The 25,149-nt window shown below is 37.7% G+C and overlaps 1 protein-coding gene across 10 annotated transcripts in view; it reads right to left on the bottom strand.

Moving 5' to 3' along the window:
* Window positions 1–25,149, bottom strand: part of Dnm3 (dynamin 3) — a 492,945-nt gene that overhangs the window by 289,626 nt on the left and 178,170 nt on the right. For all 10 annotated transcript variants that reach the window (XR_007212664.1, XR_007212666.1, XR_007212665.1 and 7 more), the window contains 2 exons: window positions 13,432–13,518; window positions 6,579–6,649 (listed from right to left, as the gene is read on the bottom strand). Coding sequence is in view for 7 of the 10 variants with exons in the window: in XM_048358313.1 (XP_048214270.1) it covers window positions 6,579–6,649; window positions 13,432–13,518 (158 nt within the window). In the remaining 3 variants the exon portion in view is untranslated. The remainder of the gene's footprint in view (window positions 1–6,578; window positions 6,650–13,431; window positions 13,519–25,149) is intronic.

A 25,149-nucleotide genomic window follows, 5' to 3' on the forward strand; every position in this document is an offset into this window, starting at 1 on the left:
CAGCTGGTATCTTCAAAAAGAAGTGGTAGCTGAAGTCAAGTGAAGAACTCACAATTGTCCTGAACAAAGCAGTCTTAATAAAATGATGTGGTAGCAAACAGACTACGGAGGGTTGTAATTTGAAAGAGGTGAGACAGACGAATGGAAGGAGCTCAGACTCTAATCAACACAATTCAGCTCAGCACAACTCAGCTCAGCTCAGATCCCTTAGAAATGCAGACTCTGGCAAATACCTAGTTGTGCTTCTACTTCTACTGCCATGTTTCTTTTAACAGACTTGAAATTAAAAGAAAAGTCAACATCATATATATCAATGAATGGGACAGTGGGAAGAGAGAGCCCATCCTCTCTATATTGTAAAGGCAAGATACTTCAAGAGGCGACTATGTATACCTGAGCCCTGGGGTTCATTTGGCAGTAACTATGAAATTATTTCTTCTTTTTCCTAGTTACAACTGTAGGCCATCCCCAAGCCATCAGTACAGTACTAATGAAGGGTCCTGAACCATCTTCCAGATTCATTATACTATCCAATACAGCAGATGGAAGACACATGTGGCAATTAAATTAAAACCTGAAAAGATTTACATACGAAGTTTATTTTCTCCATTTCATCAGTCACATTTTAACTGTTCCCGGCACAGATAGCTGGTAGCTACTATTACTGCACAACCCAGTATAAAATATTCTCATCATCCCAATAAGTTCCATTGTGTAGCACTGCTGTGAGATGAAGAAGCTCATTTAGAATCCTGCCTTTATCACCCGACAAGACCATGGACACCTCCTGACATCACCAAGAGTACAAGTGATCACATGGGAAATATGGCTCCATCCCTCCAATTGAAGCAAAGAGAGGAAATCATTAGAGTTCAGTTCCCTACAAGATCTTTAGTCCCATCTCAGATTAAAATTACATGAGAAAATGTTACATGTTGGGGTCAGCTGTGCCTTTAAGAGGCCACAGCTGGAAGTCTCCTGACATCACTTGATGGACAGCCCTCATGGCCATTCTGTATTCCCTCTCTTCCCCACCCTTCGGGGTATATCTGTGGCTCCTCATTTGAATAAATTAGAAGCCCTAGAGGTTTTCTCCAGGGACCCACGCATCCGTGTCTTCCATGGTGGGTTTGGGACACCCTGCGACCACACGCGACCGAGGGCTACCTGTGGCCATCGCTCCCACGTGAGAGCGATAAAGGACCACCCAGGAAGGGGTGGACAAGCCCCTCCCCCCCAAGCGGAGGAGAAGTAGAGAGAGCCCAACAGTTACAGAACTCAGACACTTGAGAAGAACCATCACTCTGCTAAGATTAAGAAGTAAAGCCTACTTATTTTTAAAATGATGATTTAAACAATGGAAGTAAGCATTTATCTGCATAGGTGCTACCACCAATGTCTTCCCAAGCTGCTCAGATCCATAGTTTTACATGATAACAATCCCCAGAAGCAGCCAAAGAACAAATTAGTAAACTTGCATATGACTCGAAAGAAGGATTCTGTTGTGCTCTAATGGCTGTTTTGATTCCATAAAACATAGAACACTCATATCAAAGAGTAGGAGCTAGAAACACAATGATAATGGCATACAATTTTCTATGGTGGAAAACAAGAGGGAAGGCCATGCTTGATCTAGGATTGGTGGCAAGGTTAAAATATACTGCCCTTCACAGAGGATCTGGAAAGAGATAATGAAAGTTACCATGCACAGAATTTTCATGGTGCTCATATGACAAGAATGAAATAAGCACACTGTATCAGCTCAAGTGTGAGAAAACAGGTGTTGAGACTTACTACAGCAGGCTGAAAGACAAGCTGACCTTGGTCTCTTGCTTCCAGTACAGAGATATGACTTTAACAGCCCATGTCTACAGTATCTTTGCCTCTTAAACCACTAGACTGTATAAATCTTAGGAACTTGAGGGGAAAACTGTGTCATGAAAATATTAGGAGCTAGAAGAAAATGATAAAGTGCTCAAAAATGTGAAATTTCCCTTCCCAAAGCATCCAGCTTAACAAGCTTTCCTGATGAAACATCAAGATTTCTGAGAAGAAAGTGAAAAAAGGAACAAATATCTTCTTTTTCCTAAGTCGCAAAAAAAGGAGATGTATTATGTAAGAAAATGTAATTTGGGTATTTTTTATTTCAAGAAGGAAAAATGACAAATTTTAGTCCTTAAGGAGCAAAGTTGGGGTTTTCATCATGTGAACTTTTAATGTTCAAATGGTATATTATAGTTAAAATACCAAGCTCTCAGAAGTCAGGAAATTCCAAAGCAAGCTACAGCAAAGCTTACCTGGACATATGACACACTACACGTATTTTACAGCCTATGTTCAATAAACGACTAAGAGGTGGAAAAAGAAAAATCCACATATAGAACATAGCAGGATAAATTCTATGGTAAAAAGAATTTTTAAGAAGTCCTGAGCTAAAACTAAATATTCTATTAATCTAATTTTAGTGGTTTGTTTTCATATTCAAAAAATTGGAAAAAGTAATAGTTCCAGTTGGTAAAAAAAATATGTAAAATACTAAATGTATCACAATTCTATAACTCTGAGAGGTGGTCCTCTCTTTTGGCAACTCTGAATGTCTCATTAAACAATTGCTTTTTTCTTCCTCAACCCCAGACCTTCATTTTCTATCTTTGGAACTAAAAAAAAATACTTACATAATTGTCTTCAAATTGGCTTGACTTTTCTTCCTTGATGGAAACAACATCTCTGCCAACTTTAAAATTTATAGCTATAACCATATTTTTTTAATTTTTCAAAGCACAGAAAATACCACAACCCTTCAAAGAGATTTTGAAATGAACATTTCTTCATCTTCAAAACCATCCTGTGTCACACTGAAACATACTCCAATCCAGCACACAAATGGAAAGAACATTTATTTACCTCTGAGTCTTAGTAGAGAACATTATCTTCCATAATGATTACTAGCGAATTGTCAGGGGGAGGTGGGTTTGATCAGGGCAGGCTAGAAGTAAATACTGAAATATGCCACTGAACTCCATTAATATGCAAACAAATAATATGCTCACAAAAACTAATGTCTTTAGAAACAATATGAGCAACTAAAATATTCCAGTGGCAATCTTATTTAAGTTGTTACAAATTTCTTTACAAAGTAAAATAGTACATCAAGACAAAATGTGTCTGTATGTGTGTGCAGGAAGAAAGGGGGCAAAAGAGAGAGAAAGAGAAAAGTAAAGAGGAGACAGTCTCACTTTTATACACTACACTACAGTTTTCTAAAGAGTTTCCACATAAAAAAACTTGTCTTCTAACAATACCAAACTGGATATATGTTTATTTGTGTGTGTGTGTGTGTGTCTCTCACTCCCCCCCCCCTTTTCTCTCTCCCTCTCCCTCTCCCTCTCTTTCTGACAGAGAGGCTAAAATGCCAAAATCCTAGAGAAAGAAACACTGCTAACTACACCCTTCCTTTAACATAAAGTTTAGCCCAGATGAGAGATAAGAGTTGCTGGATTTCTAGAACAGAGTTAACAATGATTCTTTTTCTCCCAAACATAATTGGGCAGTTAAAGTAATCACAAAAAAAAACTTACCAGAAAACGATGTTTGAAAGTATTAAATTTTAAACAGTCTGTATACCTCTGAAAATTTAGTAATCTTATGGCTGCTGAAGTAGAAAATATTGAAATTTATGGGGAGAGGGGTGGGAATAAACTCTGGCCCATTAAAAGAAAAGGAGAGGAGGGGATGGAGAAAACAAGATAGGGAAGGAAGGGAAAGAGGAATGAAAGAAGGAAAGGGAGGAAGAGATGGAAGGAAAGAAGGGAGGGAGGAAAGGAAGTAAGGAAAATAAGGAGAGAAGGGAGGGAGATAAGGAAGTGGGGAGAAAAGGGAGAGAGGGAGAGAGAGAAGGGAGAGGAAGGAAGGAGAGAAAAGAGTAAGAGAAGGAAAGAGGGAGAGAGGAATGCAGAGAAGGAGGGACAGAGCAAGGGAGAGGGATTAGAGCAAAAGAATATTTTTAAAGAAAGATGGGGTAAAATTAAAACTGCCACTGGTTAGTTACATAATATATTCAAATTTTGAACTTTTCCATAGGGATGAGACATTTGTTCCACCTTCTCCCTCAAACTGAGACAAGAAAGCACAGCCCCATCCTTTTAACTTGAAAGTTTTTGTGTCAAGCTTACAACTTCATCTGCCACATTTTATTAAGAACCTAGGTGATATGTGTAAGCCAAAAAGAAAACAACATGGAGAGCAGTATTCCTATTATTTCAAATGACAAAGGATTTGTCTTTTTAACTGCAGAAGGTTCCGCAAATAATGTGCCAGTATAATTCTTGTCTATGCCTCCCTATGTTTTGAACAGTTAGACAAACTCTTAAAGGGCAGAAACACTGTTTGCTTTTAATATTTTTATCTTTGTCTTTCTTTTTTCCATCAGAAATAGGGCACAGTTGGGCCCAGGCTACTTGGAGCTTACTGACTACTGGAAGATCTATAAGAAATTCTCATATCTACTTTCTAGACCTAGGGTGTACAGTCTATATAGTTTTATGAAAGGGAATGGGTAGTAATCTAAATGGCAGGAGTTATGGGGGCTAAGAGGTATATATGAAACACCTGTGTAGTAAAAACATGGTGGCTGGAGTAGGCAGCTTGGCTAAAAGGACAATTAGACAAAGGAAAAATATTCACCACTATTTTCTAACCAGTTTAGCAATAGTACATGACAGAAAGCTAAGCTGCTCCTTGACAGGGACAGAATGCCAGAAACTGAATGCCAAATATAATTACACCACCTAGAGACTAGAGAAGAATAAGATAATTTTCTGTTAGGTAAATGGGATTCCCTCCCACAGTAAAATGGGTCTATAAATTTCTCAGGCTACCATTTTGTTTAGATCACAATGGTCTACAAATCTGTTTTTTCTAAGTTAGGATATAATAAAAATCAATTCGTTTTACAGTCTGTTGTGTCTTATTTTTTAATTGTCCCTACTCTTAAACATTAAGTTCAAGTAAAACTCCTAGGCTTGCACTTTATGTTTAATATAAAATACTCTGTATTTTATTACTTGAAATTCAAACCACTTGCACTCCATTTTAAGAGTTAGAATTGAGATTTTGCTTTACTATAACAAAACTAGTTCTGACAAACAGCCACGAAAGTAGTGAGCTCAGGGTCTTACAAACAGTTGACCAAAAATAATTAGCCATAATGTCTATGTTCTAATTCCTGTGAAGAATAGCAATATAGAAATAAGTATATATAAATTACATAAAAAAGAGAAATTTTATTAAAAAATGTTTATCCTAGCAGATTACATAAGTATAATAAGGATATTTTCAGACCTCTATATTCTGTTTGGTTTTGGTTTTTTGCCAGTCCTGGGGCTTGAACTCAGGGCCTGAGCACTGTCCCTGGCTTCTTTTTGCTCAAGGCTAGCACTGTACCACTTGAGCCACAATGCCACTTCCATTTTTTTCTATATATGTGGTGCTGAGGAATCAAACCCAGGGCTTCATGTATACAAGACGAGCACTTTACCACTAGGCCATATTCCCAGCTCTTAAGACCTCTATATTCTGATTTAGGAAAGTCTAACTTGCTTAGATCTTGTAAATTGTACTTAATACTTCACATTAATGTAAGAAATTCTTCCTCAAAATGTTCCTGTTTATGGTCATATGGTCATTGAGCTATTGTGATCCTCTGCTAAGACTATCCTAGACATATACTGATTATTACCAATGAGGGAAAACATTAGAGTCTATGTTTCTTTGGGTCTGGCTCACTTCACTTAGTATGATTGTTTTTCCAAGTCTTTCCATTTCCTTATGAATGGAGCAATGCTAAATGAAATGAACTTCAAGATATGGAAACAAGTGGTTTTTCACTGTTGTTGTTATTTTAATGTACTAGTGAAATTATTTCTTTTTTCTTGTGTTTTTTTTCCTTATGATTTAGCCCCTGTTGTCACTGTAGGTAATTTTGGTGCCCTGGTTATTGTATATATGTTTCTCTGAATTAGGGAAAGGAAGGGGAACATCAAAATGCTGATACAAAGGGTAAAAGACCAACTAATGCAACAGCAATACTTGCAAGACAATATGTTGAAAATTAACTGTACAACTCAGGGGTGGGGAGGGAATCGGGGAGGAGGGTTGGTGGGAGAAAAAATGTTTCTTTTTAAAAAAATTATCTTAGGCATTTGTGCAAAGGAGTTGCCATTGAATAAAGCAGTTTATGAATATATCTTAAAGTCACCCCTTACAACATTCTCACCCATCCCTCCCCTACCCACCCAGAAATTTTTAATGTGTATTTGTTCTCCTTATCTATAGGAGTGCAAGTAAGCTCTAAGACATGTAACAATAGTGAGCATCTAAAACACATATGGCTTAATATGCTGCATAATTAAGCCAAGTACAGAGCTTTATCAAGAGAACAGTAACTGTATCTGACCAGGGCCATGGAATGCAGACTCTGTATTGTCAAAAGGAGGTAGAGTTGTAGTAGAAATTCACAATGTGTGTGCTAGACAAACCAGTGAGAGGGCACATGACAATCAAGTGTTTCACATGCTTACTTTGCAAAGCCAATGAAATCTTCATGGTTGGTATTGATGTAGGAGACTTGAATGTCAATCAATAGCAGCACCTATAAATCAGACACACAGAAACACTTCTGTGACAATCCATCTTAAAACTTCCCAAACACTCATTTCAATACTTGCCAACAAATTATCAGCATTTAATTTCTAAAGTGGTCTTTCAATGCAAATACAAATTACATAATTTTTGTTCATTAGACTCATAATTTAGATTCTGGGTCTACATGAATTTAAGTAAGAGTAATATATGAAGCATTGTAGTTTATAAATACCTCTTTGCTAACACAGAGCCTAGAATGATTCTAGTCCTCTAAAATGTAGCCATAATGTCCAAAAGAAGGACAAGCATGTATCTGCTATGTGAGCTCTTGTTTTTTCCCTCTCCTTTCTCCTTCTCTTTAAGATCACTCTAGGCAAACAGGAGAAGCACCTCATGAGCCAACTCAGAAATCCCATCTGTGAATGGACGTGAGGCCTTGTTATCAACCCAAAACATCAACCAAGCTGAGCATATAGTACACACCTAGAATTTTACCACTTCAGAAACAAAGGTAGTAGACTGAGAGTTTGGGACCAGCCGAAATACATAGCAACATCTGTCTTCACTTAAAAGAAAAATAGCCAACTCTCTTTCCTTTCCATCTAGCACTCATTGTTCTCTGTTATCTTCCTCTGTAATCCTTAGTAGTACTACTAGCAGATAGATTTTTTTTTTTACGTATTTGGTATATAGACCTCATCCCTGATACCCACAGTTATATCCCCAGGGCCTAGACCAGTGCCTGGAAGGAGAACAACATGGGGGGATACAGCAACCCCAAAACCGTACAAAAGGGTTTTATTCCCTAGATCTTCAAAACTTAGCTCCTCTTCCTGCATTTGCTTTGTTTTCTCAAGTTGTACCATCTTTTGTCCTAGTATGCTAGGACTTGTTGATAGAGAAAAAACATTGAAGAATCACAGTCTGAATACTTCTAGAACACCACCCTTTGGCTTTGTTCAGGGAGCTTTCGATAACTGTAATGATCACATTAGACTCTTGGTATCCACAGCTATGTGGTTCTAAGGAGATCACCTTTGCAGGATCACCTTTGTGAATGCTCAAGATGGCTTAGATTTGGTACTACATGGCAAACACTTGATTCACTTTTCTCATAAGGCTTTCCAATTTTAACTAAAGACATACCACCTTTTCAACAAATCTAAATTTTTGCTTTATCACTTAACCACACTTTGTGCCTTATTTTTTGCTTGGGAAAATTATCATAACTTTTACCATATTTTTTGTCAACATGATGTACAGAGGGGTTACAATTACATGCATAAGGTAGTCAGTACATTTCTTGTCAAACTTGTTACCTTTTCCCTCATTTTTCTCCCATCTTCCCTCCTCCCCACCCCACCCCTGGTTGTACAATAACAACCTATTGACAACATATTGTCTTATAAGTATTGCTGTTGCATTGGTTCACCTTTTACCCTTTATCCCACCATTTTGATGTTCCCCTTCCTTTCCCTACTTCAGATAAATGTATAGACAATACCCAGGGTACCAAAATCAAATACAGTGACAACAGGGGTTAAATCATAGAGGAAAAAAAAGAAAAGGGATTAATTTCAAATAACAACAATGGTAAACCACTTGTTTTCATAACTTGGAGTTCTTTTTTTTTTCTTTTTTTTTTTTTTTTGGCCAGTCCTGGGCCTTGGACTCAGGGGCCTGAGCACTGTCCTTGGCTTCTTTTTGCTCAAGGCTAGCACTCTGCCACTTGAGCCACAGCGCCACTTCTGGCCATTTTCTACATATGTGGTACTGGGGAATCGAACCCAGGGCTTCATGTATAGGAGGCAAGCACTCTTGCCAATAAGCCATATCCCCAGCCCCCTTGGAATTCATTTTGCTTAGCATCATCTTATATGATCATATGTACATACCTATTTTAGTTATTGTGATCATCTGTGAGGACTATCCTAGATATATATTAATTATTACCAATGAGAGAAACCATAGAGTCTGTATTTCTTTGGGTCTAACTCACGTCACTTAGTACTATTTTTTTCAAGTCTTCCCATTTCATTTTGAATGGGGCAATATCCTTGTTTCTGACAGAAACACAGCATTCCATTGTGCATATATGCCACAATTTCTTGATCCATTCATCTATTGAGGGGCATGTGGATTGGTTCTGTATTTTATCAATGGTAAATAGGACTGCAGTGAACATGGCTGTGCTGGTAGCTTTAGTATGTTTACCACACTTTTTGAAAAACAGATTTTCACATAATTATAGGCAGAGAAACACTCTATAGAGCCCACAATGATTTAAACACACTGATGAGCTGTGAGACCATGAGCTTGTTTGCATCAACTGAGCTGCATGATGATGCACTGAGGAGCAGAAAACTTTTGTCTTTGGATTTTTTGTTACTTTTTAAAAACTGTGCTTGGTCAAAACCTCATGTAACAAAGAAGGCAGATTTTCTGTGTTTTGCTGTTGTCCCTTTTCTTTGGGGTGGAAAACACTTGAAGATACAAACAATGGCAATGACTTTGAATTGGACTATAACAACTCAGGATATAATAAGAACTACCTCATGGACCTGCATAAGATTAAAATGTTTCTGCATAGAAAAGAGAAAAAAAATGACCAAAATGAGGAGATACCTACAGAATGGGGGAAAAAAACCTTGCCACATATTTTTTCCTCTGATAAAAGACTAATACTTAGCATATATACAGAGCTAAGAACACCTAAAGAACAAGTAATACTATCAATAAAGAGGCAAATGAATTGAATAAGCAGCTCTCAACTCCAAATGGCTGGCACTTACATTATATGTGTTTTCACGCTGTCTCCCTTCATGGAGGGTATCAGAGTCGCTATGGGAAAACCTCATTGGCATACTCATGCAATGCTTCCCAGTGCTGTTTCCTTGGCAAAAACCTTCACCAAATCTCATTACCCGTCTTCCTCCCCATGCCCAGTTTGGACCATGCTACCACTCTCCATCTCTAGGAAATAATACATATATTGTACTCTACATTTTTGGCATTTCCCAGAAATGTACTTAAGATTTCTCTAACTTTCTGTTTAGTATTTCCTTCCCCCACAGGACTGCAAGGCAAAGCAGGGACAGTGTGGCCCTTAGTCCTCATTTCATCTCCAAACTCTAGCACATTACACATAATAGGTGCTCAGTAAATGTTACTGGCTCTAATTTTGTAAGCATATACCAAGCTTGAAGAATAGTTTGTTTTAAAGGAATGAATTTATTTCCATATTATTAACATGGGGCCACTTATTATTCATTCATATTCAATATCTCCTGCTATGAGACTCTAAGGTTTTGCTATGGTGGCTAATCTCAACTGTCATCTGACCAGTTATAACAGAGAGTTACAATAGAACTTTGCTCACAAAGATTGACCAGATTGCCCTGAATCCACTACCACTACTAAAAATAAAGGCAAGGTTGGTAAGTCCATACTTTTTCCTATTATTGGATATAGTTTTATCTCTTGGAGAAAACTAAGGAGTTAGAAGGAATAATTATTACTAGCTTAGCTGCAATATTGTCTCTCCTCGCCCAATAATAAAACTAGATTCTGTTAAATAGTATGCTCTCTAAACTACTTGGCCAAGATTTTATAAGCTATAATATTTAAATACAAATAAGTTATTGCCAATGTGAGGGAGAAAGTGTCTACATAATTCTCAACACAACGAACCAAAGGTTGTCATGAGTAACTTGGCCATTCACACACAGTAACTTGGACTGCAGCATAGGAAAACAGTGGAAAAAAATCAAAAGCTATGGCTGTTTTCATTCATATTCCTGGAAACTGGGAGTCTGTATTCACCCTAGGAAAGGGGCCAGGTCACATGTGTGGGGTAAGAAAGAAAACACTTTTTTTTCCCCTTTCGTTTTTTCACTCTCTCAAAGTTTCTCCCTGTGCTTTCAGGGACAGTTACTGAAGATTTAATTGAAGGAAAGCAAAGCTTCTCCTAATAGCAGTAATCACCCCTCCAAGTCCACCACTTCAAAATGCAATTACATTTATGGAAACAACTAGAAGAATACCCAGTGCACAGAGACCATTCCAAACCCTTTTAAGAAAAACAACTCACAGATGTCCCATGTTGAACTTTGAAGATTTTGTCCCAGTTTCCTGAGAAGTAGCTAATAATTTGGTTACTTTTTGTTTTCTTTGAAAAAGGGGGAAACCTACAAGAATGCCTTAGAGTAGTTCAGAGTTCACAGAAACATTAGGAAACAGATCATCTTATGATCAGATGATCCAGGAGAACTACATAGCCCAGAGTCAAGAATTCAAATGGGAGACTACCCAAAATGACATGCTTCTAGAAGCAGGTGATAGCTGTCAAAGCAGGCTGAGATTCTCCCAATTTTTCTTTAAACACCTGCCCCATTCCTAAACCCTAGTTTGGAGAACGGATTAATTAATACATCATAGTTACAGACAGAAGTCAGTCTCCCTCAAAGCAAGAAAGGCAGTACTTTCTCATGGATCATACCACTGGGAAGGGTACCACCAAAAGTAATTAAAAGTAATTAAGGACTATGATCTATACTTGAATTAATTTCATTTCATCCTCACAAAATGCCTATGAGTTAACTACTGTCACTATTCCAAGGATGAAGGACTTGAACTGAAGAAATGGTCATAAATTCCTTAGAAATTAAGTGGTGGAGCTTGGATTCAAAGTCAAGTTATCTGAATTTCAAGTCCACAATCTTAACAATACTGTAGGTATTCACCTTGACATAACCACAGCCATCTTGAACTGTAGCAACGGTGATTGTCTCTGAGGAACCCTCAGTGGTTCTCCACCCCTGCATATTTTCCTGGCGTACATTGGACAGAGGAAAGCATCAGAGTATATGCGATTTAGGACCTGACCTGGATGCCAGGAATGTGCCTGGCTCTTAGCTTGATAATAACGATTAAATCCCAGATTGAATGAAATCACTTTGTCCTTACCACTTTACAAGCCCCCACCGTTTATTTGAAATCACAAGGATTCACCCAGAACTATTCTTGTCAGTCACCAATAAATTGCACTCTGGGACTTACTTATTTCAGACAAAACGGTACATCTGCGTATGTCATTTTAGTCAAAACAACACTTCTGAAACATGGAACATGAAGAAGTTAACCAATTTAGAGTCAGTTAAATAATAATCATACTATTTCCTCAATATTAATTTTACATAGGATCCTTAAGAGTTAGTTTATCTCATCATTTGAGTATTAAACCCTAAAATAGCTGCTTTACTCCAAGTCAAATATACAGTTTCTTTTTAAGAACTTGGGTGTTTTATTGATCCAGCAATTTTGGAGGCATCAGACCTGGGAGGGCCACTAGTTCGGGGCTATATATCTTGCCCCAGGCTTGATTTCACTGCACGAGTTAACACTGATACATAAATCTCTACTAAGTTCATTTTTCTACTTTTAGTTAACTATCCAAGTATGAATGTTAAAGAAGTGAATATTATAAACACAATGATTAGAAGGCAGTAACAAAGAGTCCCACAGCTCAAGCAGAAAAGCAGTTATTACTGGATCTCGGACAAAGCTCTCCATTTAGTGGCCTCCAACCTGGCAACCCTTCATCTCCCCATCCGTTCTGCAGCCTCATGGACTGTACCTGTGTATGTATCCCTCTTTCCAACATAGTTTTTTTCTCTATTGTTTTCCCCTCCTTTTCTCTATTTCTCCTTCCTCTTTTCAACTCACCTGAGAATCACAAGAACTTGAAAAACTAACTTTCAGATTCCAATACTTGTATATCAATAAACAGCCCCAAAAGTGACTGGCACAAGTACATGCCATTATTTTGTGGTGAGGCAATGGTGCGTGTCCAGCATCTCTCGACATCACACTAGCAGCTCTGCCACAGAAGTGAAGACATTTTGAAAGCCTTTATATTTTCCCGATTACTAAGGGAAAATCTATTTGAGTATAAGAGGATCTTATTATTTTTACACAGTCCTTCATGTTTTAAGTGAATTTGCTTCACTTAAAAATAATGTTTCCAGAACATAAAAGCTAAGCTTAGAAGACAATTTCATGGCTACTCCTAGCAAGTGATATACATTTAACAATTAGGAATGCTTCGATGGATCGCTTCTTGAATGTGTTTTTCAATCACAGTTTCTATGGATATTCTGACAGAAAGCTGTTACTGTCCTCCACAGTAAAAAATAAAATACGAATTTTTTTTGCATAACATTTTAGGCCCATATGTGTGCTTGTTAAAAATTAAGAACCCCTGAGCCAGAAGTTGGTTTCTCATGCCTGTAATTCTAACTACTTTGAGGCTGAGCCCTGAACAATTACCACTCAAAGCCAACCCAGGCAGAAAAGTCTGTAAGATTACATCTCCAAAATAAGTAAAAAGTAACCAGCTGGAGGGATGACTCAAGTGGAATAGTGCCATCTGAGCAAGCCAAAACACAAAGCCATGAATTCAAACCCTGGTACCATAAAAATAATTTAAAAGGTCATGATTTTCAAAATGACATGATAGGTTTGATACATATGATTTTCATGGGAAGTATAAGAAAAAATGATAGAAATCCTACTATTGCTTTTAAATTTAATTCTTCTAAATTCTCCATTTTTTTTTACATTTTGTCCTAAACAAGACATTAAGGTACTTACACTGTAATTCATATCCAACTAGAAATAACTGTACCGATCTTTTTCCATGAAAGGCTAGGCCATCTGCTGGAGACTACCAACTTGGAAGATACCTTCCATTTCCCACAAGAGCCCCGATGACCAGAGAAGTCTTCTTACCTGGTCTTTTGTCTTCCCTTCACGATCACGAATATGGTTAGCAACAATTCTTTCTGTTTCCTCACAAAGTCTGGGGAAGTTTGCCAGCTGCCAAGAAAATAGGTCTGAATTTTAATACAGTACTTGAAACACTGGACTATTAAAAAAAAGGAGCAGAGATGCATTATGGTATCATACAGAAGATACTCATTACAATTCTAAAACAATGGCAAAATATTTTGAATTCCTGCAAAAGAAAAAATAGCAGGCTGATAGAACAGACTGCGCAAACCACATCCATTGGCAAATCCATTACCTCAGACCTAGCAGAGCTATTCCCTAGAAGCAGAACAGGAACTTAAGACACTGTCCAACCCTTTGCTCCACAGAGCTGGCACTTAAAATCCCAAGAAGAAGCAGATGGAAAAAAGGATGCAAAGAGGAGTAACTGATAGATAAATACTCCTCATGTCCAGGTTGTATGCTAAGCAAATTGTGAATCATATTCCTAACAATCAGAAGAAAGAAATCTAATTATGCCTGTCTATGGAAGAGTGAATCACAGAGCACTTAAATAATTTGGCCAAGACCAAACCATGGTTTGCCCATGGTGAGCCCATGGTTTCAACTCAAGTTCTAGGGCTTCAGCGCCTACAGCCCGTTACCTTTTGAGCAGGATTCATTCCCATAAACCATAAAGAGACTACTTTAACTTTAAAAATTCTCCAAAAAGACATGTAAGTGCACATAATTTTGTAATGCTCTAGAAATAATAGGTGCCAATTACTTGCCCCATCTAAAGTATGCAGCCAACTAATTAAAACATAACTTGCCAAAATGAGTTAATTAATTACAACTGTTTTCAGTCTCAGAAAAAAGGAACTAGGTGAGTGATATGAGGAGCTGATCAAAGTGTGCAAGGGCAAGTGTATGGAGTAGGGAACTGGCCCAGTACAGGGACATGGACAAAACTGTTGGGGAACCAGTGGTGAAAGAAGCAATATCAGTGCAGAGATAGAGAAGGATGGGCTTGAAGCAAAGCAGGGAAGGTAAACACAGGCAAAAATCAGTCAATCCAGCCAGGCACCAGTGACTCACGCCTGCAATCCTAATGACTCAGGAGGCTGAGATCTGAGGATCGCGGTTCAAAGCCAGCCCAGTAGGAAAGTCCATGAGATTCTTATCTCCAACTAACTACCAGAAAACCGGAAGTGGACCTATGACTCAAGTGGCAGAGTGCTAGCCTTGAGTTGAAGAGCTCAGTCCCTGAGTTCAAGCCCCACGACTGAAAAGAAAAAAAAAATTAGTCAATCCCTGCAGGCCTGGTGGAAATTTTAGCTACTAAAATAATTCAGGTGGGAAATGATAGTGACTTTGACTGGAATGACAACTGTAGAAATGGAAAAAACAGATACAACTGTGGCTTATTCCAGACAAATGATTACAAATTATGAAGGAAAGCACATTCCATCATGTTAAGAATAATGCTACTATCTCAATAAAATAGGCAAATAGCAGGATTTCATTCATAAATGGTCAATAAGCAGAAGGAAAATGTGAAACTGGAAAAATAATCAAAGTAAAGTAGCTTGTAGGCAAATTACTCCAATTCTTTTTATGACATGACAGGCCGATTCTAGAAAGCAATAGGGCAATCTGTAGCAACAATCTCAGATGCTCACAAATGCACACGCATACACATATTTCAACCTAATTACTTTTCTAAAGTCTGAGCTAAAAAACAATCAATAATTAAGCATTGATCACAGCAATAATCAACTGTAAGGTACATAATTATCCAATGATGTGAAACAAATGAAAGTAGATCCACTATGACATGTAAAATGGTCATTTCAAATCACATTTTCAAACATTATCAAATAAGATGGTAAAGTGTCTATAATACAATTCAAAAAGAAAAAAATCAGGCTATTAAACATGATCGAACACAAGCATACACACACATACTACAATCTCTTTCAGTGCTACAGCTGAAGAATCTCCCAAACTACAAGTGGAGCGTGCATTTCTCTAAACTTGTAGGAATGGCTTGTTGAGAGGCAGCCACTCTGTGGTCCCCAGGATCACTGGGCACCCCACTCTATAGTTCTCAGGAAACATATTGTGTTTCCAAGATGAAAAACTGCCATACTTGTCAGAACAAACACAATCACAAGACTATCTTTTCCTGGTGGTATGAGTTTACTGTGTGTGCACAAAGGTTTATACAAAACTACAATGTTAATCATGATACCCTCTTCAATTATGTACTTCTATGTACTTTCCAACATTTCCTACAATGTATATAGGTTATTTCTATAACAGTATCATAACACACAGAAAGCTAGATTCCTTCATCACCTCCAAAGTCAGTCGCTGTCTCTTTATGAACTCTCCAATCCCTCAGTTAGGAGTAAAACCAAGCTCATTTGCAGGCTTATTCCCACAAATTATTGCAAGGTGTCCATGAAGCCTCCACATCCAATTTTTTTTGTTTGTTTGTTTTTTTGGCCAATCCTGGGGCTTGGACTCAGGGCCTGAACACAGTCCCTGGCTTCTTTTTGCTCAAGGCTAGCACTCTGCCACTTGAGCCACAGCGCCCCTTCTGGCCATTTTCTGTACATGTGGTGCTGGGGAAATGAACCCAGGGCCTCATGTATATGAGGCAAGCACTCTTGCCACTAGGCCATATCCCCAGCCCCCACATCCAATTTTGAAAGCATTACATGGGGCAAGTTCTATCACCTCAGAACCCGATTTGACACTGAGAATACTCAAAAGCGAAGGAAATCAATCCTTCAGAGAGGAAGGTTAGCTGGTCAATACCTCAATGCCTGTCTTTCAGGCCTAGTGCGGATGTGAGTGGTTTATCTGGCTAGCCTGTACCAAGCCCCCAGGACAATGGTTTCTTCCTTGCACTCACACAGTCTCTGAGCTATTCGGGCATGCTGGAACTTCAGGAACAGCATGCTGTCACAGAATCATGGCTGTAGAGAAGTGATGGTACATGGAGCAGTGGTCTACGAAGGAGGAATGGGATGCTTTCAGCAACATTCAGGAAACAAATTACAGCACAAGGTTATTTTTAAAACCACCAAATGGTGGCAATATAAATGTTTATGCAGAAACTAAATACTTGACAGCTGAAAGACCCCAGGCCGGTACATGGCTACCATTAAGTCAGGGAAAGGCCAAAATGACAAGAGTATCCCATGAAACAGAGTCATCTAAAAATGTCTCCAATCTACTGTCCTTGGCAAAAGGACCAGGCAGCTGTGGCTGGGTGTATGATGTGGTGTGTGTGTGTATGTGTGTGTGTGTGTGTGTGTTTCCAAGCTTACTCTCCCTAGATTCAATTTTGCTAGGAAAGAAATCTATCATAGTCCATTAATAAAGCCAGGCACTGGAGCTCACACCAGTAATACTCTGCTATTCAGGAGGCTGAGATGTGAGAGTCAAGTTTCAGAGCCAACCAAGGCAAGAAAAACCCTGAGACTTTTATTTCCAATCAATCCCTAAAAAGCCAGAAGTTATTGTGTGTCTGAAGTGAGAGAGCACCAGCCTTGAGTAGAAAAGCTAAGGGAGAGAGTAAGACCCTGAGTTCAAGCCCCAGTACCAGAACAAAGGAGAGAGAGATAGACAGAGAGAAATAGAAACACTACCATAGAGAAGCAAGACCATTGAAGACACTAAGCAGTAGAAACTTAGGTGTCACTGAAAGATGGTATTGCAGTAGATTTTTGCTAGCTGGATGACTGGAAAGGGTTATGGGAATACAAAACTCAAGAATGTTGGCCTTAATTTATGGTTCTCAAATGTAAAGTTTAATTCTTCTTAAAATGTATATGGGGGAGGGGCTGGGGATATAGCCTAGTGGCAAGATTGCCTGCCTCAGATACATGAGGCCCTAGGTTCGATTCCCCAGCACCACATATACAGAAAATGGCCAGAAGCGGCGCTGTGGCTCAAGTGGCAGAGTGCTAGCCTTGAGCGGGAAGAAGCCAGGGACAGTGCTCAGGCCCTGAGTCCAAGGCCCAGGACTGGCAAAAAAAAAAAAAAAAAAATGTATATGGGAAGAGGAGAAGAAAGTCCTACTGTAACTCAAAGTTATTTCTAATGAAGTCTTCTACCGTTCCTTTCATTAGCTCATTCAGTAGTAGTCACTGCATGGTTGCTTTGGCCTTTTGCTTTGCTTGCCAATTGATGCCACTCTTGCTGCTTAACTCAATCTCTCATCTCTCTTGTATGTTCCAAATTTAAGGTTCAACTCTACTTTCTTCATTTAAATTTGTAACTCACTTTTGTTCTGGGCACTGAATAAAAATCCCATGACTTTATTTTTGCTCTATACATTGATTTATTTCAGGACCTAGAGAAATTTTACATACGCAACATTTGTACCTATGCTGCTTTCTTAAGGGCAGTTACATACTGCTTCAAAAACAAGCATTTCTCTCCCGATGGCATAAGGGAAATCCACTTCTCACAAGTAGATCTTTCTTGGATAAGGTCTCAAACATAGACTTACTTCAAATACTAGATAATTTAAATTTTTTTAGCCTTTTTGTTCACTTTATTATTATTTTTATTATCTTAGTAGATGTACAAAGGAATTACCATTTAACCTGTCAGCTTATGATTACAAGGCATATTGATCAATGTTGTCCCTTTCATCCTTCTTTCACATCCCTCCAAAATTCACCTAGTACCTCCAATGTCCTAAGTTTTGCACATTCTTTATTTGTTTTGTTTTTGTTGCCAGTCCTGGGGCATGGATTCAGGGCATGAGCACTGTCCCTGGCTTCGTTTTGCTCAAAATTAGTACTCTACCACTTGAGCCACAGCGCCACTTCCTTCTTTTTTCTATATATGTGGTGCTGAGGAATCGAACCCAGGGTTTCATGTATATGAGGCGAGCACTTTACCACTAGGCCATATTCCCAGCCCTAGAATAACTTTATACATGTGCATCTTGCTTTCTTAAGAACTGTTAGTGTGGGTGGGTTTTGGGGGTAAGTTATCAAAATTCTAATCATGACTGCCAAAATAATATTGATCTAAAAGACACCATCAGTAGACTTTTAAACCTCTATTATTTAAATATTTGGCACATTAATTCTTCTAAGACCAAGAAACTAAGGCTTTGCTATTGGTTATAATAATTTTCTATTCCTTAATTCATGTATTAGTCAAGTGCCCTCAGCCAGCTCTGTGCTCAGTTTATCATATAACACCTGATATTTAAGACCTTATGATTTTGAGTGGCAGGTTCACAGAAATAGTTTTTTGGAAACATACACATACACACACACACACACACACACACACACACACACACACACACGGCTACACCTGCATCAAGACCTCTCACAGGCTGGAGACATGCCTCAAATGATTGAGCCTCCTGCCTAACAAGCATGAATTCAAACCCTAATGTTTCTAAGAAAATAAAAGCTTTGGGGATTTAATGATTGCATGATAGTGACATAATCAGTTGTAACTGTACATCTATCAAGTGACAAATTTGATAAATTACCCAAACCCAGTTTATTGTTCAAATCATTTGACTATTCCTAAACAATGAAAATGCAATGGAGAAATGATATAATATATGTGAATTTCAAAATCAATATCTTAAATATTAAATCCTAAGAGAAATTTTAACAATATATGCCTGAGAAAAAGCAATTTTAATTATCAATAAACTACAAAACACATTTTAATTAAGTGCAATTTTTAAATGTTATTTAGGGTAGTATATAATTATTTTGGTGAGACATCAATATAAAATTTTATCATGGATCATATTTTTTCTCTGGACAGAAAAATGACTTTAAAGATATTTCTATTCAATAAAACAAAAAGCACACACTCATAAAACTGACTAAATATTAATTGGATTACGAGGGCCAGGGAAACCCAGGCAAGATTTTTAGAGCTTCACAAGTAACTAGTTTGGTGCTCTAAGCAACAGTTAATGTTATTAGGTAACCATTTATTCATAGATCAACACCAATGATCACTGAAGAAAGAAACAAAACAAAAAAAAAATCAGAAAAAAATACCTTCCATTCTCAAGACTGGTTTGACTGAGCCAAAGATAGAGGCTCTGCTTTTCCCAGAAAGAACTATAAACATTCAAATACTGCCACTTGTTAGAAACTTCATAGCAATAATGAATATACTGCTCACAAAAGCATTTAAAAAGTGTATTCTCTTTTTTGTGAATTAGCCGACATCCCCACCCTCAAAATAACCCCTCATAATCTTTGTGTTTAGTCAGGAGATGAGAAAACAGTAATGTGGGGACAACATAGCTACTATGAAAAGGGAAATCAGATGGATCCACAATCCCAAATTCACAGAGGTGCAGGAAAATGAGGAGACTTGGTATAAAGCCATGGGGAAAAGGTGTGGTTCTCCATGGAGAGAAAGAAACAGTGTGAATCACCCCTCTCTGAATGGGCAAATCCCAAACCTCAAATACTTTCTACAACTGGTGGGATAAATGATGAGATATATATGGTAGAAAAACTGTTAAGTAGAGAAATGAAAAGGACTTTAGTGTTATTTAGCAAATGTTAAGTAATTTAAAAAAAACTCATGTTAGAGGAAATCAAACTAAAAAGTAGTCAGAAAAAGCACAGTCTCTTAAGTAATTCCAAAAATATCATATAATTCAGGGTAGTTTGACACTGAGACAAAACAGCACCTGAAAGTCTGAGTCGGGTTTTTATCTCCTCTGTCTTCCAAAGTTTATCTCTGGTAGACATATTAATGAGCAGTTAAAATAAAAAAAGAAGAAATAAAACAGAATGTAGGAAGAAAAGCAGAGGCTGTGGTAAATTATAAATTAAGAATTAATTATAAAGATCACAAAAATAGAACAAGATAACTGAAGGGCATGGGTGGGTTTGGGATAGATGGGGTAGGAAAAAAGGAAGGGGTGATGCTAACCAAGATGCATTGTATATATAAACTAACATGTAGAATTGAAAGCCCTTGGTAGAATTATTTATAGATAAGATAATAAATTTAAAAAATAAAAATCACAACTCTTTCAATGACTTGTGAGGTTAAAAGATGAGCCTCATATAGCTATATTTTTTGAAAGTCTAAATGGTTTATTCAGCTTCATTATGAAAGTTTTCAAGTTCAGTTGCTTAAATATTTAAGTGTATGCTAGTTTTAGAAAAGAATGGATTTTAATGACATTTACATGCATATGCAATATACTTACATCATTTTACATTTTGTTACTTGTATATAATATACTTCCATTAAATGCAACACAAACTGCCCTCTCTGCTTCTCCCTCCCACTCATGCTGTGTTCTTCCCATCATCAACCTTTGGCTTTCAGGTGTTTCTGCTTTCATTTTAATCTAGGTTCCACATATGGGAGAAAACCTGACGATTGTCTTTCTGGGTCTGCTTGTTTTGAAAACATGGCACTTTTCAGCTCTAAGCCCCTTTCCTGTGAATGCTATAATTTCATTTTCCTTTACTGTCATATAGCTTTAACACCAAGACTCAGACCTGAATTTCCTATAATGCCCAAAAACAGTTATACATGGTAATGATCAGCACGATTTTCAGCTAAGGTACCCAAAATAATCACGTAAGGCATCTACTGTATGTGAAGCACAATATAAAGTGTATTGACTGAAGAGCCATTCATTAGGGGAGATGAAAAGCAAGTCTACTTAAATAGAGTAAAAACCACTGAAAACCAAGCCAGACCTATGAATCCTATTTGCTCATAATGTTTTATAACAATGCATTCACCTTCAATCTACTTCAGCCAAATTGACCATCACCTACCAGATCAATGATACATAATCCACTTATGCTTTCCATTACTACTGAAAATCTGGCCATTTGGGGGCTCTCATGGAGCCTACCTTCTCAAGGTCCTCTTATTGTCCAAAAACAGTAGCATATGTAATGTAAATCATATGTGGAAGTGTGTGTGTGCACATGTGTGTGTGTGCGCACACTTGTGTGTGTGTGCGCGCGCGCGTGTGGTGTTTGGAGGGAGGGCTAGGCAGTTATAGATGAAAAATTAAATTTTGTATCAAGTGCCTTGAGCAGAGACCTGAAGGAAGCAAGGATGTGATTTCACACAAAACAATTCAAACATGGAGAAGAAGCAATGTGAAAGTTCTACTGCCATGTCTCCTTGGCCTGCTGAAGAAACATGGTCAGCAGTTGGAGTAGACTGAAGAGAGAGAGGAGAAATGGAGAGAGGAGGAGTGAGCTTAGAAATGGAAAGGGGGAGCCAAGGTCAAGCAGAGCTTTGAAGGTCGTGGTAAAGACTTTGAATTCACTTGTTTAGTTATGTGCATATAGGGCCAGATACTTGTTTACCTTCCATGCCACAAAACTCAGCATTTCTTCTAACACTGCTTTTCAATAGAAAAACCTTTGCCTGTATTTCTAACAGTCAAGTAAGGTATCTCTTTTGCAAAAAGATTTTAAAAAAACATTTTTCTAAGTAGAAAAATAATTAATTAATTGGTATCAGGGTGATCCAAGAATGTGGTTTCCCAAGAGGCCAATAAATGGCACAGTTGCTAAACTGTGGTTACCAAAACAAGATGTTCCTCTCTGTGCTTCTTGAAAAGAACTTCAGGACCCTGAGATGCTGTGCAAGAGAAAAGGAAGTAAAGAAAACCAGCTGAAAACTGATGCCCACCAGAAAAATTTCAAAGTTGCGATGTCCCTGGCATGAAGCCAAATAGCTCATAAAGCTCTAATGTTCCTGTCCTGTCCTCCTGGGCCTCAGAGGCAACAGTGAGAAAATATCTGAGAAGAAATGCATTCCCTGGAGTTAGAAGTCTAGCTTTGTGCTTTGTTATTTGAACCACATAAATACCATATGCTTTCAACTGATGTTTATTTATGTGGCTTAAGAAAAGACATTTAAAGATTTTACACATAAGGCATTCAGCATGAGATGTTATAAAATGAAAACATTGTCTTGCGCATATAAATGTGTGTGTAAAGTTGCAATTTAATTGGAATGACTGTACATTTTCACATTGCCGGAGGCAATGTTGGTTTACTGCGATTAGCCCAATGAAAATATTCATAGCACTCCTTTTAAATTTCAAAAATGTTCTGCACTGGACAACCTAGTCACCTTCTCTATTGCTTATGTCAAATAATAGTCCTGGCATGCTCAACATTAATTATAATGGTTTTGTTTTGCAAAATGTTTTAATTACAGCCATTTTAAGGTAAAAATTTCCTGGTAAAACTAATAAAACCAAAAATCAAGAATATGAAAATAGTGCACAGTGATCAAAAAAATCAAGGGCATGAAAATGATAGATATTTAAAGAAAAATCTGTCCCAGTGTTACCACTTTAAAAAAAGTAATAAAACACCATTTTAGAACCAGGTACACATTTCTTAGCATCAAGGTAAGTTTAGAACATCTAACTTATTGATAAGAATTTGTAAAATACCACCACATGGAAATTATCATTGAGATGCTAGGGATAAAAAAGAAAGAGACTTTTTTTTTTAATAATGAGCTTGCAATCAGTAAAAGGAGCCCTTCACACAACTGAAAAATCAAACAAAACCCAATAGTGTATTATCAATGCTATGATAGAAAAGACACAGAGAAGCACACAATAGAAGCACAGAGAAGAAAGTAAGGACAGACCAGGAAAAGACTCCACAGAGGCTCCCTAAGAAACGTTGTAGGAAACAATGGTGATTGCACTGAATCTTACAAGATGAAGAGGCATGGAAGAGGAAGACAGGAGGGAAATTCAAGAGCAAGGGATTCACATCTGCAAACACCAAAGACATGAAAAGCCTTTGAGGGTGGTGCACATCAGAGAGGTCTTAACAGATTAGAAAACAGCCCTAAGTGATTTGAATTTCATTCTTAAGGCTTCAAGAGACACTCAGTAATTTCAATGTAACAGACAAAATACAAATTTTAATTCTAGAAAGGCCATTTTGATAGGAAGATAAATTTGAGGCTGCAGAGGGATCTGTGGGAAGGCCACTAGAGTAATGAAGGTTTAATAAACTATTTCAGGGGCTTAAGTAAGAAAATAGAGTGAATGCAGTGGTTAGTAGATAGTTCAAAAGGTTTGATCCAGAAAAACAGATTTGGAAATGACCAATATTTTAAGTAGTTGAACTGTGGAAGATGTGATCTGCCAGAGAGAAAACATAGTTAAAACAGGGGAAAAACAATAAACAAGAACTAAATAAAATAATACATTGAAAATTTTATTTATTCTTCCCATCCAACCATCCCTGCCACAGTGATTTAATGCTGGGACTAGTGGTAAGTCATGGTCCTAGCCAGGTTTTCAAATCTAAATCTTACCAGTGGATCTCAAACGTCCTCTGTACTTTTCTATTATTTTCCCAATTGGCTTAAAATCTAACGAACATAGAAGAGAATGATGCACATTCTTTAAATCATAGATGTAGAGCTTACAATTTCTTGGTAAAATGTTTGTTGATGATACCAAGCACCACAAGAGGACACAGAGGTGTCCTAGGACACCAGCTTAGGTTAAATGGAGTGGCTCAGGAGTCACCGAGCTCAAAATGGACTGATGGTATAAGTCTGGTAGCTGTTGGGTAGTTGCCCATAATCTGCACATGGACAATGAGCTCTTCACACTGAAATTAAATTTGGGTTGAAGAGAAAATATAAACTGGCTTCTAAAAATTCTGCAGAAGGCAGCAGTATGACAGGAGATTAATGGCAACAGTGAATAGACGAAAGGTGTGGAGTGCTGGTACCACAGGTGACTTCCTAAAAGACTTCTGAGGAGCTTGATAGAATAATGTTTGGGATCTCCAAAAAGGAGAAGCAAGGAAATGTCATGCCTGATTCAGTCCTTAAATATTTCAGATTTGGGTCAGTAAATATACCTTAATGAAGAAAGCTGTAGGATGAACAATCATCTCAGGGAGAAAAACATAGGTTTGTTTTAAAGTAAATGACAGAATGTTTTGAAAAGACAGTAAAAATATACAGGATATTGAGCCACGGAGCATAAAGGGAAGGGAGGTTCAAAGGGTAGAGAGAAAGAATAGAAGCCAGAAATTGTCTGGGAACAAGCTGTCTCGTCCTATACTGACTGGTGGTTTTCCAGTAAGTCAGATAAATGGGAAATGATAAAAAAAAAATCATACATACCATAAACACTTCATATAACTTAAAACATAAATGTACACACATGTGCTGGTCTTTTGATGTGAGGCCAGGGCCTATTCTCTACATATGGATCCGCTGATTAGAGTTATGCCTCTTCTGTCTTACATAAACCACATCCTTCATTTATGATTTTCAGTTTCCCTCTCTTTAAAGTATAAAGAGAACCTGAACATGCTCATCAAATAATCTGAATGTAGAGTTTACCTAGATTTTTATAACCCCCCTCACAACAATATTATCCTATCCTCATCTCACCAAAAGCAAGGCCTATATAGCTAACATTTGTGAAGACTTTCGACGATACTCAACTCAGTTTCTCAACTCACAGAAACAAAACACACTCTTTTTGCATGTGATCTGTTCCTGTATTCTCTCTGTAAAGTACCTAATTAAACTAAGAAATAAAGCTAGCTAATTAATTAGCCTTGAAGACAAATACAATCCAACTGACCCTTAGAAAGAAGAGAGGTTAATTGGGGAAGGCAGACACTTGACAATCTAAAGAGCCGCCTTCTGGCCTAACACAGCTGGGTGCTGAGT

Source organism: Perognathus longimembris, chromosome 11 (genome assembly GCF_023159225.1).
Source record: "Perognathus longimembris pacificus isolate PPM17 chromosome 11, ASM2315922v1, whole genome shotgun sequence".
NCBI lineage: Eukaryota > Metazoa > Chordata > Mammalia > Rodentia > Heteromyidae > Perognathus > Perognathus longimembris.